Source organism: Telopea speciosissima, chromosome 10, assembly GCF_018873765.1.
Source record: "Telopea speciosissima isolate NSW1024214 ecotype Mountain lineage chromosome 10, Tspe_v1, whole genome shotgun sequence".
Classification (NCBI taxonomy): Eukaryota; Viridiplantae; Streptophyta; class Magnoliopsida; order Proteales; family Proteaceae; genus Telopea; species Telopea speciosissima.
The window spans coordinates 9,255,566-9,270,585 of record NC_057925.1 but is presented as its reverse complement, the minus strand read 5'-3'; the positions used below and the strand labels follow the sequence as shown (position 1 = coordinate 9,270,585).

Sequence of the window (15,020 nt, the reverse complement as noted above, 5' to 3'; positions counted from 1 at the left end):
AGGAGATGCCCCTATTAAGGTTTGAGAGAATGGAGCAAGAAATACATTAGGCGGAAAACGAGAAGCTAAGAACCGAAAGAGGGGTTCACGGCTTTTCTGATGAGGTTTAGGAAGAAGGTAGCTCATATGTGGGCTCGTCCATCTGCAAAAAAGAACCGGTTCCACTTTTGCATTAGATCCTGAGCCAGGATGGAAGCACCGCCAACTATATGATAAGCCCAAGCACCAGAATCAATAGTTTGCATGAGCCTCGGATTCCAGAGTTCATTTGATTAACATTTCCATCTCTAAAGAGATTTCATACTATGAGGAAGGTTGTGAAAAGCTATAAGCTAGCAAGTCAGGTGGGTATATAACCATCTCTCTTTCCTGTCTATTTCTCACCAATCAAACATTGCCTTCAGGTTCTCCCAGCTACCAAACACAGCCTAATTCTCTTCGCCCTCCAAAGGTTACCGCACTCTATAGTCTATGGTACTCTCAAGTTCGAATCTTCGAACACCAAAACCCCAGTCCGCCGAGTCGCGATACTTACAGAGTTCAAACTTACAGAGCTAATGATGAGAAAAACAGCGGAAGACATAGACGCCATGGCAGAGGAAGAACAAGAAGAACAAGACTTTGTACTCGCTGAAAAGTTCGCCGATGAAAACTCGGACATATCTCAGAAATTAATGGAGCGTTACGGCAAATCCTCCGCTTCCCAGCACCGTCACCTGTGCGCTTCAGCGGCCGCCATGAAAGCAATCATCCAAGAAGAAGGTTTCCCTCTCACTCCATCTGCTTACTTTGCTGCCGCCATCACTTCCATTAATGACGCCGCCGAGACTTCAGACTCCAATGCCACTGCAGCCCTCTCTTCGTTCCTTGCTATCCTTTTTCCAGTTGTTCCTCCACAATCTCTTCCTCCGCCAAAGGCTATTGAGGCCGTTTCGGTTCTTGTAAAGGTTCTTCTTGGACCTCCGGAAGTTGTATCCACTGCTACTGCGCGGTCTCTGATAAAATCGTTGGGATTTCTCTTGCCTCTCTGTGACCTGGAGGATTGGGATGCTGTAAAGGTGCCGTTTGAGACGCTTCTAAAATTTTCGGTTGATAAGCGTCCCAAGGTAATCAATTGGACCATATTTTGGATGAATTCTGCAACTTTTGAATGAATTTATAGATATTAAAAATGGACCATTTGTTAGAGGTGGAAAAGCTGAGCTCTTAATATCAGTCTAAAGATTGGAAAGCTTAAAACTGGGTTGCATGAAAGTTTATAACTTTTAACAGTCAAGAGATTGAGTAATCTGCCAAAAGTAATATGGTTCGGGACAAGTTACGGTAGGAGAAGGGAACCAGTATTTATTCTAAAGGGCTTTTCTATGTTTAGGTAGGTCCAATGTAGTGTAATCACTTCATAGAGCTTGGAAAAACTAGCACCCCAAGGAACATTAGAGCTTAAGTGGAGAGATTAAATACACAGCTTGGAACATCATCTTTGGGATAGGATTCTCTCTAAAATGGAGTTGCTGATAACTTCGTGTGTCATTACCTTTCCTGTAGAGACGTCTGGGCTATGTCAGGGGCCTGTCTTCCATCTCTTAGATCATTTTGAAAGGTATCCAAGAGAGGCAAAGCAGGCTCGTCCTCTAGGGTGGTAAGTCAATTAGACATGCTGCACCATGTGATTGAGGTGGGTTTCTGAATATGACGCATGAGCAATTCAACTTTCCATCCAAATATTGAAATGCCACAAAAACTCTCCATAGTGACACCCTGCCAGGCTTGGTAAGTGACATAGGGCAGCCTAAGCCCTAGGGTTTCAAATTTATGGCAGTAAACTACAAAGAATGGTGGTTGGAAAAGGTTTAAACTGATTAGAGTTTTACGAATAGAAGAAATTAAGGGAAGAATAAGAAATCAGGTACTGTTATGGGACTGTTGTTTGAGAAAGAAGAAGAAGAATAAAAGAAAGAAATAGATGGGAGCCACATGAGCATACCTCACACACACTACAACAAAATTTTATTTCATCTCAACCACTAAACTGTAGGGATGTGTGAGGAAATAGAAACTTCCTAACTACGTTGGGCTCCTAACTTGGCTCCCTTGTTAATGGAAAAAAACTTCTAGAAAGATTTTTTGACTCAACTTACAACTCATCAAAAGAACAGAAACTAGACCTTTTACAATAAATGAAGGTTCTAAGACTTAATATCTAACATTTGGAGCATAGTTATGCCCATGACAATCAAAATCCATTAGAAGAAAAGCTTAACCCAACTCAGCCTTATTCCAACTAAATGGGGTTGGCTACATGGATCTTTTTTCTCCAATTAACTCTATTTATAGCCATACTTGTTACTAGTCCTAAGCTATGCATGTCTTTCCTCACCTCTTCTCTTAGAGTCTTTTCAGGCCTACCTGGGCTCTTTTAGCTCCTTTGATCTAAATCAAATTCCCCTCTATACAAGCGCACTGAAAGGCCTCCGTTGCACTTGTCCATGCCACCTGTAATGACTTTCTCACAACTTATCATGTATTGGGGCTACTCCAAGGATTGAGAACTCGGTGCCGATATTGGTTTCGACCAGCCAGAAACTGAGAATGTTTTGGTTTTGACCATATCTCGATCGAAGCCTGGTACTTTCTCCAAGCTAACTCGAACCTTGGTTTTGGGGCCCAAAAGTTGTTTTTTTGCCCTGATACTTTTTGTGCTGCCTATTTTTGACATTTTGAACCCAATCCATGCATTAATTTCACATAGAGAATTCTCAAAATAATACTTGTGGTTTCGACCCAAGTTTGATAGTGTATATTGTTCTTGGACATGGTATCGAATAAGGTTTGACCGGAACATAACTCCTTTAATACAACAAATTCAAGAGTGCTTAAAACTGATTTATATTGAAGGAGTTATGTTCCGGTCAAACTTAATTTGGTGTGTGTGAATGCTGTTTAAAATCGCTCTGAATGGAAATAAATTTTTAGACATAAAAGCAAATGAATATTTTACCGCTCTTTTGGTATTTAGTAATTTTTTTTTATGATATTTAGATTTGAGAAAAATCCCAACATTTAAAAGTTGAAAGTTGAACCTACCGTTGAAAATCCAGTTTTCGTTCTTGAACTGGGGGGTTGATTTTTTATCCTTTTAGAATTTGATTTTTTAATTCTTTTTATTGGATTCAAGAGGGGGGGTATTTGCTTATTTATGAATAATATCTTAAGATATATAGAAAAACATTTACTTAAATGATATTTGGCATAAATAAGTGTCTGTCCTGGTTTTGAGCCAGGTTTCCTCAAGTTTCGACGGTGATAAGTGAATTTATATAGGTGTTCAGGTTGAAACTTGCGAAAATATGGTCGAAATAGGGTCAAAAGCAGTCGAAACTTGGTATTTTTTAAACTCCCCTAAGGTTCGTCTTGGTCAGGTGCAATACCGAGATTTAGTTCCATGGGCTACTCCTATATTAGCTCTAATTTGTTCATTCCTTATTTCATCTTTTCTAGTTTTACCACTCATCCATGTCAACATCCTCATTTCAGTTACCTTCGAAAGCTTTGCACCCCATCCAAAAAAAGGGACACAGAAATACTATACCAAAGTTACATTACTCCATAAGGGAAAGCCTGGCAATTACATAGATAGGGTACTTCATACTTGTTGGATTGGCTGATGGCCTCATGTAAAATTTCACAGTCCACCATTCCACCATAACAGTATGAGTGTATGACTGATCATGAATTTACTTTTTTGCATTGTATTTTTATTCGCTAAACCATTTGTCTGTATTCGACTTTGAAACCAATTCCAAAGCTTTATATAGCCACATGGCTGAGACTTGCAAGAACTGAAACTTACAATGAAACAGATGGTGCCACAAAAGGGGAGCACTAACTAAACTGCCCACATGTCATAACCTGAGGCTGCCAAGACATCTTTAAATGTCATTATGTGGGATAATCCCTTTTTTTCACCCCCAAAAGTATAACATGATAAAATATTCAACAAACTATATTCTATAGAGTATACATTGTCTATTATATATAAAAAATTGGTGATGGGAGACTGCTTTTTTTGTGTGGGTGAATTACATTCTTAATCTGCCATGTATGCATAACATAAACTAACATGTGAGGTGTGGTCAGTTGCTCCTCTTGCCTAATGGGCTATTAGATCAGTTACAACATGATTTATCTTTTCTGCCCCATATTTTTCTTCAAGGCTATCTAGATTTTAGAGTCTTATCTTCAGTTAAAGTAAAAGGCAAAATTCTTTTGGCTGAAAAGAAAAAGGAAAAAAAAAGGCCATGAGGTCTTTCTGTCACCGCCTTTTCTTGTACCTTTTTCAGCCATGCCTTTCCCTGTTAGAGGATTCAATTTGGGATGCTTTTTATCACAGGTGCATTCATTGGTCTTTGTTGCATAGGATTAACTTTTGGTAGTACTTGTATGTCCTAACCGGTATTATATTATGGATTCATTCATTTCTAATTCTATCTCTTCTAGTTATTCAAATCATCGATCTCTTCAATATCGTCACCTGTTTCAAGGAGCATCCTTGGTTTCCTGACTGTCTTATTAGTTATTACTCAATACTCTCCATTTATGTATGTATTGCATGGATTGGGTTGGGAACTTGGGATATGTTACAGTGAATGATGATGCATTATGCGTTCTTTTTCTCTTTTATCGTAATTTTTCTGCTTCTCATATTGCAGGTTCGGAGATGTGCCCAAGTGTGCATTGAAAATGCTTTTTCTTCATTTCAATGTTCGCTTTTCACTAAGAAAGGAAGCAAAATGGTGCTCTCTTTATTCAGAAATTATATCCCTTCTGCAATTGAGATAACTAATGCAAGGATGGTAAATGGATCAAAACATGAAATATTGTTGAAACCTGAGTATTTGGAGGTCCTCCATATGCTAAACGCAATGAAGCTTATGATTCCATATCTCTCTGACAAAGTCAGTTTGAAAATATTGTCAGAATTGTATAAGCTCTTGACGTGCCATTTCTCACCACTTACAAGACACATTTTTAATATCATTGAAGCCCATTTTGCATCCATGAAACCCCAAATTATTGTTCCAGAAGTAGAGAGTATTATAACTTCACTTGTGTCCTATCTATCTTCTGGTGAGAAGAACCCTGTGGACACTGTCATCTATGCTGCAAACTTGATAAAAAGTGGTTTGGGCAAACTTCATGCTGAAGAACCTAGCATATGTGTCATAAATCTTCCTCTGGTGTTTAGTTCCTTGTCAGGTATGCTGCTTGGTGATTTTTGGACCCTTACTTCTTACTTTCTGCATATTGATCATTAGTGATATCAATTGCTTTTGTTATGTTATTTCTACTGCTTTTCCTGGTAACTTTTTATTTGTAAACGCTTGTATGATGGTACATAAATGCAGACTCTTGCTGTCAATATGCCGTTCTGTATTTTGGAATTCTACACTTTCTGTCGTCTTCTAAAATTCTTTTTCTTTTGGTGGTTTATAAAAGCTAAAGAAATTGGTAATGGGACAGGCTTTCTTGTTACTTCTGTGTCTGGGTTTATGTACCTTGCCGCTATTTTGAATCATGCCTTTGAGCTAGGCAAACATGGACTTCTGTCATTACACTTTGCCAGAAGAGATCCTGTTGTGAATAAGTTATGGGGTTGAGGAATGAGAAATTTCTCTGGGGTGCCTGGTAGGTAGCTTCATTGACGCAGAACAAGAGGTGTTAGAACATCTAATGTGTGAATATGCTAGCTAGATTCCTACATCAAAAATAAAAATGAAAATAATAATGATGGAAGTCCCTTTAGAATATTGTTGAAATGTGAAGTTTTCAGAAATTTATTAGTGAGAATAATATGTTTAATACTTTTAATCCATACTTCTCTATTGGATACAGTCTTTTTATTTTTGGATGAATAGAAATTTAAATTACGAAGAAAGGAGAAGGAATATACAAGCCCAAGGGCAAAAACCACAGCTAAAGGCTAGCTAGGGCGCAAAATGGAGAGAGGAAGACCCCAGGAGACAACAATAAGCTTGTTCCTTGGGGTATCCTTTACATCAGAAAGGGGGAGGGAACCGAATTTAGATGAAACATCAAAGAAGATGGCATTCCAAATCTTGTCGAAAGAGCGAGAGTTGGACGTCCATCTTCTACGGTTGCGTTCCATCCAAATGTGGGAGATAGTGGCACAAAAAACAATCTTGCCTACCGAGTCACAAATCGACTTTCCTCCGAACGTCATATCAATCCAAACCCATTCCCTGCTGAGAGGAAGAGGGCTACGGCGGTGAGGCCAACAAGTCCGAAGAATGCAGGTCCAGATGGAGGAAGCAATGGGGCAGGAGAAGAACAGATGATCTGCATCTTCAATGCCATTCCAACACAGAGCGGCTTGGGGAGACCTGCATATTAGATACAGTCTTTGTGTCAAGTGGATCTTCTTTTATGCTTTTTTTACCTTTGTCTTTATACATCCCCTTATTTATTTATTTTTTAAAATAAATATTATTTCATAAGGAAAAGAACATTAGGTTAGTGAAGAGATTTGAATATTTATAAAAGTAGGAAATGGGATTCACCTGATTGAAATGAAAAAAAAAATCAAAATACATACAAATAATCCTTTTCCAAGACCATCTTGTTTTAATATTTGCCGTCTTGTAATAGGTTCTTGTACTAGCTTCTTCGGAAATAATTATAGAATTTAGGGATACAACTCAGGCGGGTTGAGCCGTCTTTTTTATAACACAGGCCCAATCTGGGGTCATTTCTCTCCAGCCTGAACTCTGCCTGGCCTGGCTTCAGGCTGGGAGATCCGAACCCAAGGCCACCCCATCGTCCAGCTCAGTCAGTCAGGGGAGATTTGAACCCTAGTCTGGAGGATGACAGTCAATTGGACACACCCCTACAGCATCCAAGCAAATCTATGCATAGAAATTGTGTTTTAAATTAATATATACAGAGCATATTTGTATATAAATCATGCTCAGGCCCAGTACGGCTCAATATTTATTTCTACTCCAATCCTAGCTTGGCCCACAAGCTAAAAATTCCAGCCCTAAGCTCAATGATTTTAGGATGGGTGTCAGGCAGGCTTGGGTTTCTCCGTTCCAACTTGCATCCCCTAATAGATTTAACTTCATCATAAATATGGGAATTGGACTTGCTGGGAATGAATTCCATACATGTTACTCTATAGGGTTCTACAATTAGTAACATTGGATGCATCATCACCTAATCTTTTAATGCTGACATGTTCCATCTCATTTCATGACTCTATTTCACCATTTTTGTGGTACTTATCTAGCCCATGTAGTCTAAGATAAATCTTATTGATAACGACCCTTTAACCAGTTTTTCCGGTCATTCATTCTAGAATTCTGAAATTTCTTATGCCTTGATTTTTTTGAACAACCTTCAGTTTCAGTCTCTACACATCTTGTTACATCCATTAGGAATGTCTGTTTAATACTGACATGATGCTTCATATTTGCAGGTCTTTTATTTTCTGAGGCTAGTGTTGCTTCACAGGCTTTGGTGATCTTAAAAGAGTTGATTAGCAATCATATTGATGGAAAATCTTTTTTGACCCCTACAAATCTATATGATGACAATGCCATCGATACCCCAGAATCAAGTGCAATTAAGTCTATCTGTGTTCTATTTGAGAATATGCTTGATACCTGCAGTGGAGGTCTGAATGAGCATACCTTGGGAGCCATTTCAGCTTTGTTCCTTAGTCTTGGTTAGTCATTCATCTCTACAAATAGAAACATGGGCATTGGACAACAGAGTTATATGCATTATGTATTTATTTGATTTATTTCAAATATTATGATGTTTTTCACTTTTACTTAACTACAATAACTCAATGTCACAATGATAGTTTGAATAGTACAACTGTCCTCCTCCCCCCCCCCCCCCCAAAAAAAAAAAAAAAAAAAAAAAATGTTGTGTAATCTCAATGCACTTGAGGAGAAACCCCAGCTAATGAGTAATGAAATGAGTGAATAAAAATTATAGTGTTAGACATAGTTTAAACAGTAGCAGCTGTTCTAGGTTTATGCTACTTATGGTTTGTTATTTGATTGTTTAGTGTACTTTACTTTTGATGCAGATCGATCAGATCTAACGGATCTGATTGGCCTGAGTAATGGGCCCACTTATCATCAGTGAAAGAGATCTTGATCCGACGGCTAGATGTGGGCCAGATCCTTAGATTTAACGGTCAGAATTTAAGATGGAAACTACAGGATCTTAACAATTAATTTCCAGAATTAAATCAGTCCTAAAATTGGCAGAAAAAATATTTTTAAATTTAATGGGTGGAATGGAGGAGAGGAGAAAAAAGGGTGGATGGGTGTTATGGAAGAGATAAATCAGGGATGTTAGATCCTAAATTAGGATCTAAGATTAACCTACGATGGGGCAATGAATAAAGAAAAGAGATTAATTATGTAGAGCTGTCCTAATAAAGAGAAAAGAAATTGGAGGTAAAGAAGGGGAAAAGTAACTGTAGGGAGAGAGAAGAAAATAATGAGAGTAAAGAAAGAAGTACAAACTGTGTGTATGGGGAGGGAGGTAAGGGGGAGAGAGAAAATCCCTAACCAAACCAAGGAGAGAGACCTTCAGCAAACAAGGCAACAATCAAACCAACTCAATTCCCTTCCATTCCAAATAGTGGGGAGAGGGTGATTACATTACTTATAGAAACAGAATTAACATTTCCTAGATTGACTCAAACTACTAAGACTTTTCTTATTAGACAGTTAAGGACTCTAAATTTTTCTAAACTAACTCAAAGACTAACAACTTAAGATAAGATAAATCCTATCCAAGTATCCAACCATCGCCAACATGGGACCCCCTAATAAATTAATTATTTTTGTGCACCCCATTAAAACCCCCACATTTGGGCTTTTATAGTTCAGTCCATTATAACAATAACTCCCAAAAACTAAAGCCCAACACAAACCTATACTGAAACCTGACTCAAATTTAAATTGATCCTTAAACCGGTCTGCATTAACCTTATTTTTCATTGGTTTAACCTGTGTTTTCCAAGTAGTGCCTTGCTTCAATTAGATGCATGCCTATGTTGGGACTCTTTGCTCTGGACTCTGGAGGTGGGTGTCCTTAGTGCCTCTATTGCTCCTTTTGCTTCAATTTACACTGGTAGCATTGTCTAAGGCACGAGGTGAAATGACGCACACCTAAAGTGCCTTGCTTTGCACCTGGGCAAGGCATTAACAATTGTAGATGATGGTCTATTTTTCCTGCAAAAAACTTCTAATCCTCCTCATTTTTTCAATCAACTGCCTTGCAAGAACCAGGATCCCATCAAGAGTCAACATATCCATGGGGGGCTCATTCAAAATTGAAATGGCATATTTCACTCCTATCTATTTGATCTGCTACCTCAAAACATCCCCAAAGTGAAAAATAGAGGGATGCTGGGCAGAGAAGAAGGTTTATTTCACTTCTTGACTTCTAGCAACATGACCTCAGGACATCCAAAGGCCAATAAAATATAAGCACATTTTTCTATATATAGATAACCCCCAAGGCTTTTATGAAAATTATTCCCTAAACAAGTAGTTCATTCCACAAATTTCTCATAGGCGACTATTCACTTGCTTCAACTTCATTACTTATGGCATTGATTCAGAAGGAACACTATGAAAACTGTCTATGGATTGATGCGTTTGGTAAGAGGGAACACCAAGCTTATATGATTATAGTCCTGGAAATGATCTGTGGCATCTGCCTTAAAGTAACAAAGTAAGCAACACGGGATCTCTTTGTTGAACCATTGGGTTCATGCCTCATGTTTTGGTGATGAAACAACCTTTTGGATTATGGTATTTGGGATTACTAATTGTGTCTGCATGTAAAAAGTCTAGACAATCCCTTGAATATGAAGAAGCATCAAAGAAGATTTATCACTAAGTGAGCAAGCATCAAGGAGCAAAAGTCATGGAGGTCTTCTAGATTTAATGGGAAAGATTCGCAAAACCGAAGTTCCCCAAAGCATGAAGAAATCAAGTCTTGGAAGTATCAAAGAAGAAGAAGAAGAAGAAATCTCCATAGCATAGGATTTTGTTATTTTGTAACGTCTCTGTAATCCTATGGCTGTAAGTCTCTCACACCTAAAAAAGCCTTTAAAAGTCACTAAAGACCTAACTGGAACATCCCTACACTAAGATGGATAGATTGGCAATTTAATTCTATCCAAGACACAACAATTTGTGTTAAGAGTATGTCTGCTCCTAGTAGGAGACATCTGCACTCAAGGACAAGATGTTCGGACTCTTGTGAAAGTCGTCTACTGCTAAAATGGAAAAGAGCTAAGTCCTTGGCCAGAGTACGTCCACATTTCTAAGGGGACACAGAGACATATGTTGTTAAATGGAAGTTATACCTAGTCCTGAGTAAGAGTACTTCCGCATCCTTAAGGATACACCCATGCACTTGGACAGATGTCTGCACTTTGTGAAGACAACCAAACGGTTTCTAACAGCTTTTAAGGTCTTTGTCTTGAGTATGTCGGTTATGTCCGCGTGCTTGTGCAGACGTTTACCGGACATGAGACATCCACACACTTCAACAGGCGATCTCACAGTAAAGAACACATTTTGCCATGAGAAGTCCCTCAATCTTGAAGAAGTCCGCTCTCTTCTAAGGATGTCCGCAAGACTGAAGTGGACGACCACACTCTGGTGAAAATGTCCGCTTGTTAGACCATAGTTGTCAAGGTGACCCATGGCGGTGGAGGGGTGCCTAACTTGTCGCCTAAGCGCCCAAGTGTTATTTTTTTATTTCCCCTCTTTTCTAACATTATTTAGTATGTTACAATGTATACCTTATATCATCAAAAATCAACATTAAACCACATCAAGCCATCAAAAGTCAACATTAAATCACATCAAGTCATCAAAAATCCACATTAAGTTACATAGAGTCATTAAAATCAATATTTAGCCCCATCAAGTCATAAAAAATCAACATAGAACTAGAGGACAGTAGAACTGAAGAAGCAAGCTATTGGAAGTTTGAAACAATCAAAACATACAGTTGATTTATACTGTTCTTGGAATTGGTCATTGTCGTGGTATACCTAGTCCCACATTTGGTTTATATTGTTTTTAGAAAATATGATTTTATCTATGAGTAATTAAGCTGCTCTCAATTTAGAGAAATGTTCTTGTTCTCTAAGAAGTTTGACTGGTCAAATTATTTTATTTTTACATGAGACTTTTTGTATTAGGTAGGCCGCAAAATCAGCTTTCCAACATATCCAAGATTGCTTAAATCTGATTTATATTGAAAGAGTTATGTTCCGGTCAAGCCTTATTTGGTGTTCGCGAATGCTGTCAAAATCGCTTTGAATGAAAATATTTTTTGTAGATATCAAAACAAATGAATATTTTACTGCACTTTTGGTTTTTAGAAATCTTTTACCATATTAAGATTTATGGAGTTTTTAGATTTGAGAAAAACCCAGCATTATAAAGTTGAAAATTTCACCTACCGCCGAAAATTTAGTTTTTGTTCTTGAACTGGGGGTGGGGGTTGACTTTTTATCCTTTTGGAATTTTATTTTTTAGCTACTTTTATTGGATTCAAATAGGGGGTATTTGCTTAATTATGAATAATATCTTAAGTAAATGAAATAACAAATATAAAACCATTTACTTAAATGATTTTTGGCATAAATAGGGGCCAAGGTGTTCAATTCCACTAAGGTGGCAACTGCCCAGACACCACAAAATCTGTCTGGACGCTTAGAGCGATGCCTTGACAATGTGTCAGATCAACGGTTCTTTTTTAACGGTCATTTTTTTTAACCTTTGGAGCTTCACGGTTATATTTTTTATTGTTGGAGGCCAGCAGACGTCCGCCCTCAGTGGTTGTCCGCACGAGGCACGAGTGAATTAAGCTTATTTCGAGCCGACTTTTGAAGAATCACTTTGTGTCAGACTAACGGTTCTTTTTTAATGGTCATATTTTTGACCTTTGGAGCTTCACGGCTATATTTTTTATCGTTGGAGGCCAGCAGACATCCGCCCTGAATGGTTGTCCGCACGAGCGAATTAAGCTTATTTCGAGCTGACTTTTGAAGAATCACTTATATATATATGTATATATGTATATATGTATATATGTATATATGTATATATGTGGGACTTTGGACCTTAAAACACAATTCTTGAGCTAGCAACACTACTGTTCTTTGTGCTTCAACTAAGAATCATTTCATTTGGGCTTTAAGGGTTTGTGAAAGTTTGTTTGTGCTTGTAACTTGCTATTCTACCTTCTTGGAGGTTTATTTTCTCTGTTACCAAAAGAGTGTTGTAACCTTTTGTGAAAGACACAAGAAGAGTCACTTCGTGACTTTGCTTAAATGTTCGGTGTTGAGCCATTTGAAAAACACCTAAGGGTTTGTAGTGACTTGCGAGCCAAGGAAAACTACTTGTAAGGATTTAATTGCTACCTGGAAAGCAATTGAGAGTGAAAAGCCAAGGTGCTAGAGTAGCACTTGTGAGTGGATGTAGGCAAGGTTGCCGAATCACTATAAAAGTGTTGTCTCTCTCTCCCTCTTGTGCATTTTCTCTTTTCCCTTGCTTCTTGAGTTGGGGTTTAAGTTCACATCTTATAGCTTCCATAATTTTTCTCTTGAAAAAATTTTGAACTCCAGCTTTAGTTTTTAGCCATTTCACCCCCCTCTTGGGATAGCCTCCTGTCCAACACTCTTTCCTGTGACATATTTGAGAGATATCTTGCTTAAGCCATAGCTATGCTTCCATGGGATTCTGTCTGTTCAGCAGAATCTGAGATATCCTCAGCTGTTAATGAAATAGGAAGCTACTGGTAATTTTGGTTGCATGGCGGCAGGCAACCACATCTTTACTCAAGAGTTATTAGTTGACAGTTGCTATGAGATGGTCAAGATTTCTCATCCATATATCTTGTTTTATCTATAGTGGTTATGAACAATCTTGCTGATTGAGACTGACCCATGTATTTGTTATCATTTTAGCTTTGCAGAGGTACCTTGTTTCTAGAACTTTTCTCAAACACTTGATATCAACTTGCTTCAACCAATGAGTACACGTAACACACCGCTAACTATGCAGCAGATCAAATGTTTTCAATCTTCACATAGGTTCAAAGACCCCTTTTCATAAAACACATGCAAAAGGCTCACCATATGCACTATGATAACTACCATAGTGAAAGTATACAGGCTCCTAAGCTCAAACATATGGTCATGAGATGTCCACAGCCTGTTTTCCTAGCTCTACACACATTTTCCACCTCCCTTGGTAACAGGCACATCACCACTCATTCAAAATCAGTTGGAGAACATAAAATCATCTCAGGTTTTCCAAGTAAGGTCAGAGACAAGAACATCGGTTTGTAGCAACATAATAAAACACAGGGAGGTTAGCTTCCACATGGATGGTAAAGCTGATAGAGAGAATGGTGCCAAAAGCTCAATCCTCCAGGCAGTATGAGAGCATTCTCAAATATCCAGGAAAAGGAACAATAATTTATCAGCTACATTCAACAATGAATCCTAGTCGTAATAGAGAACCAGAGATCTTTCAATCAACTATTTTAAAGGAATATTCTGGAGTTCTCATTTATTAATACCAAAACTCCAATTCAAACCAAAGCAGCATGCTTATTATTATTATTATTGTTGTTGTTGTTATTTGGGAGCTGATAACGTTCGCAAGAGTTGCGGAGCCTTGCAAGTTCACAACTGGCCTCTTGGCAAACAATTTGTGATCCATGTTTGGATGAGTTTGTGTTATAAAGGGCTCTTAGCCCATCTCATTAATCAAATTTCTACAACAAATGAGCATGCTATATGGGTTAAAAGTGTCTCAAAAGTTGTAAAATGAAAACCATAGTTGTCACGGCGTCTAGGTGACCCTAGGCATCGTTGGAGTAGGGAAAAAAAATCAAGTTGACACTTGACACCTTGACAACCATGCTGAAAACATGCCACTAACCTCCATTATTACATGTTAGAGGTTATTCACAATATGGCATTCAGTAATTATCATAATTTAGAACCATCATTTGACCCATATTATTTACTCATATTGGGCTGAAACTTTATCAGTGAGATGAGTACAAGATCCTCTATAACATGGACACACTCATGCTCTCCATTTTATGTCACAGACAACTGGTGAACTCAGAGTTCACCAACTTTGGTGAATGTTAACATTTCCTTTATTTCTTTGTTATTTTTATAATTATTAAATAAAATAATTATAATGAACTTGTATGTGAGTGTGTGCTTTATTTGAGAGCTAATGCTCCTTGGTTTCCCAATAACATGACATGTTTGAATGATCATTTTTCCCCCCCTTTTTGTAGGAGAGATCTCATTCTTCTTTATGAGGGGTATTGTAATTAAACTTGTAGACTTGGTGATGCATGCACTGGAAGACATGTCTGCCATGACGCATGTAAGTCCAATCTTGTAATTTTATTAAAAGTCTCTTGGAAGTTTCTTTTTTCATGTGTCTGAGTGCTTACAGAGGCTCCTAGATGGACTCGTAACTTGATTTCCTTCTGTTTCTTCTTTACTCATTATATCTAATTGGCTTTACTGCTAAGAAGTTGATGGTGCAACGTTGTGCTTGGCTGGCACAATGGCTTACTACTTATTTCTGCCACATGGGCACCTTTTTTGGCTCCTGAAATTTGGTGTACAGGTAGGTTCAGCCCTCTGTCCACCTGTGAAATTTCAGGACAAATGGAGTTTACTTCGCAAAACAAAGCTTCAAAAAAGGGTTGAAACGTCAACAAAGGGGCAAGACGGGTTCAACAGCTGAAAATACAAGGGAAAAGCCTTAATATGAGGTGGGCCATATGGTTGAATTGGACCACTATATTTGACTTCTGGCTTGTCCAGAGGGCACCCTATCTTTCCAACAGGTCATATTGGCCGTAGTTCGAAAACTTATCTTATTTTGGTGTTTCGACCAGGTCGTGACAAT

The 15,020-nt window shown here is 38.1% G+C and overlaps 1 protein-coding gene across 2 annotated transcripts in view; it reads left to right on the top strand.

Annotated features, from left to right (window-relative positions):
• Window positions 1–482: 482 nt before the first annotated feature.
• LOC122642554 (RRP12-like protein) overlaps window positions 483–15,020 on the top strand; it is a 44,059-nt gene continuing 29,521 nt past the window's right edge. For both annotated transcript variants that reach the window (XM_043836063.1, XM_043836062.1), the window contains exons 1-4: window positions 483–1,106; window positions 4,710–5,256; window positions 7,496–7,744; window positions 14,395–14,486. In XM_043836063.1, coding sequence (XP_043691998.1) covers window positions 558–1,106; window positions 4,710–5,256; window positions 7,496–7,744; window positions 14,395–14,486 — 1,437 coding nt within the window. In that variant the 5' untranslated portion in view covers window positions 483–557. The remainder of the gene's footprint in view (window positions 1,107–4,709; window positions 5,257–7,495; window positions 7,745–14,394; window positions 14,487–15,020) is intronic.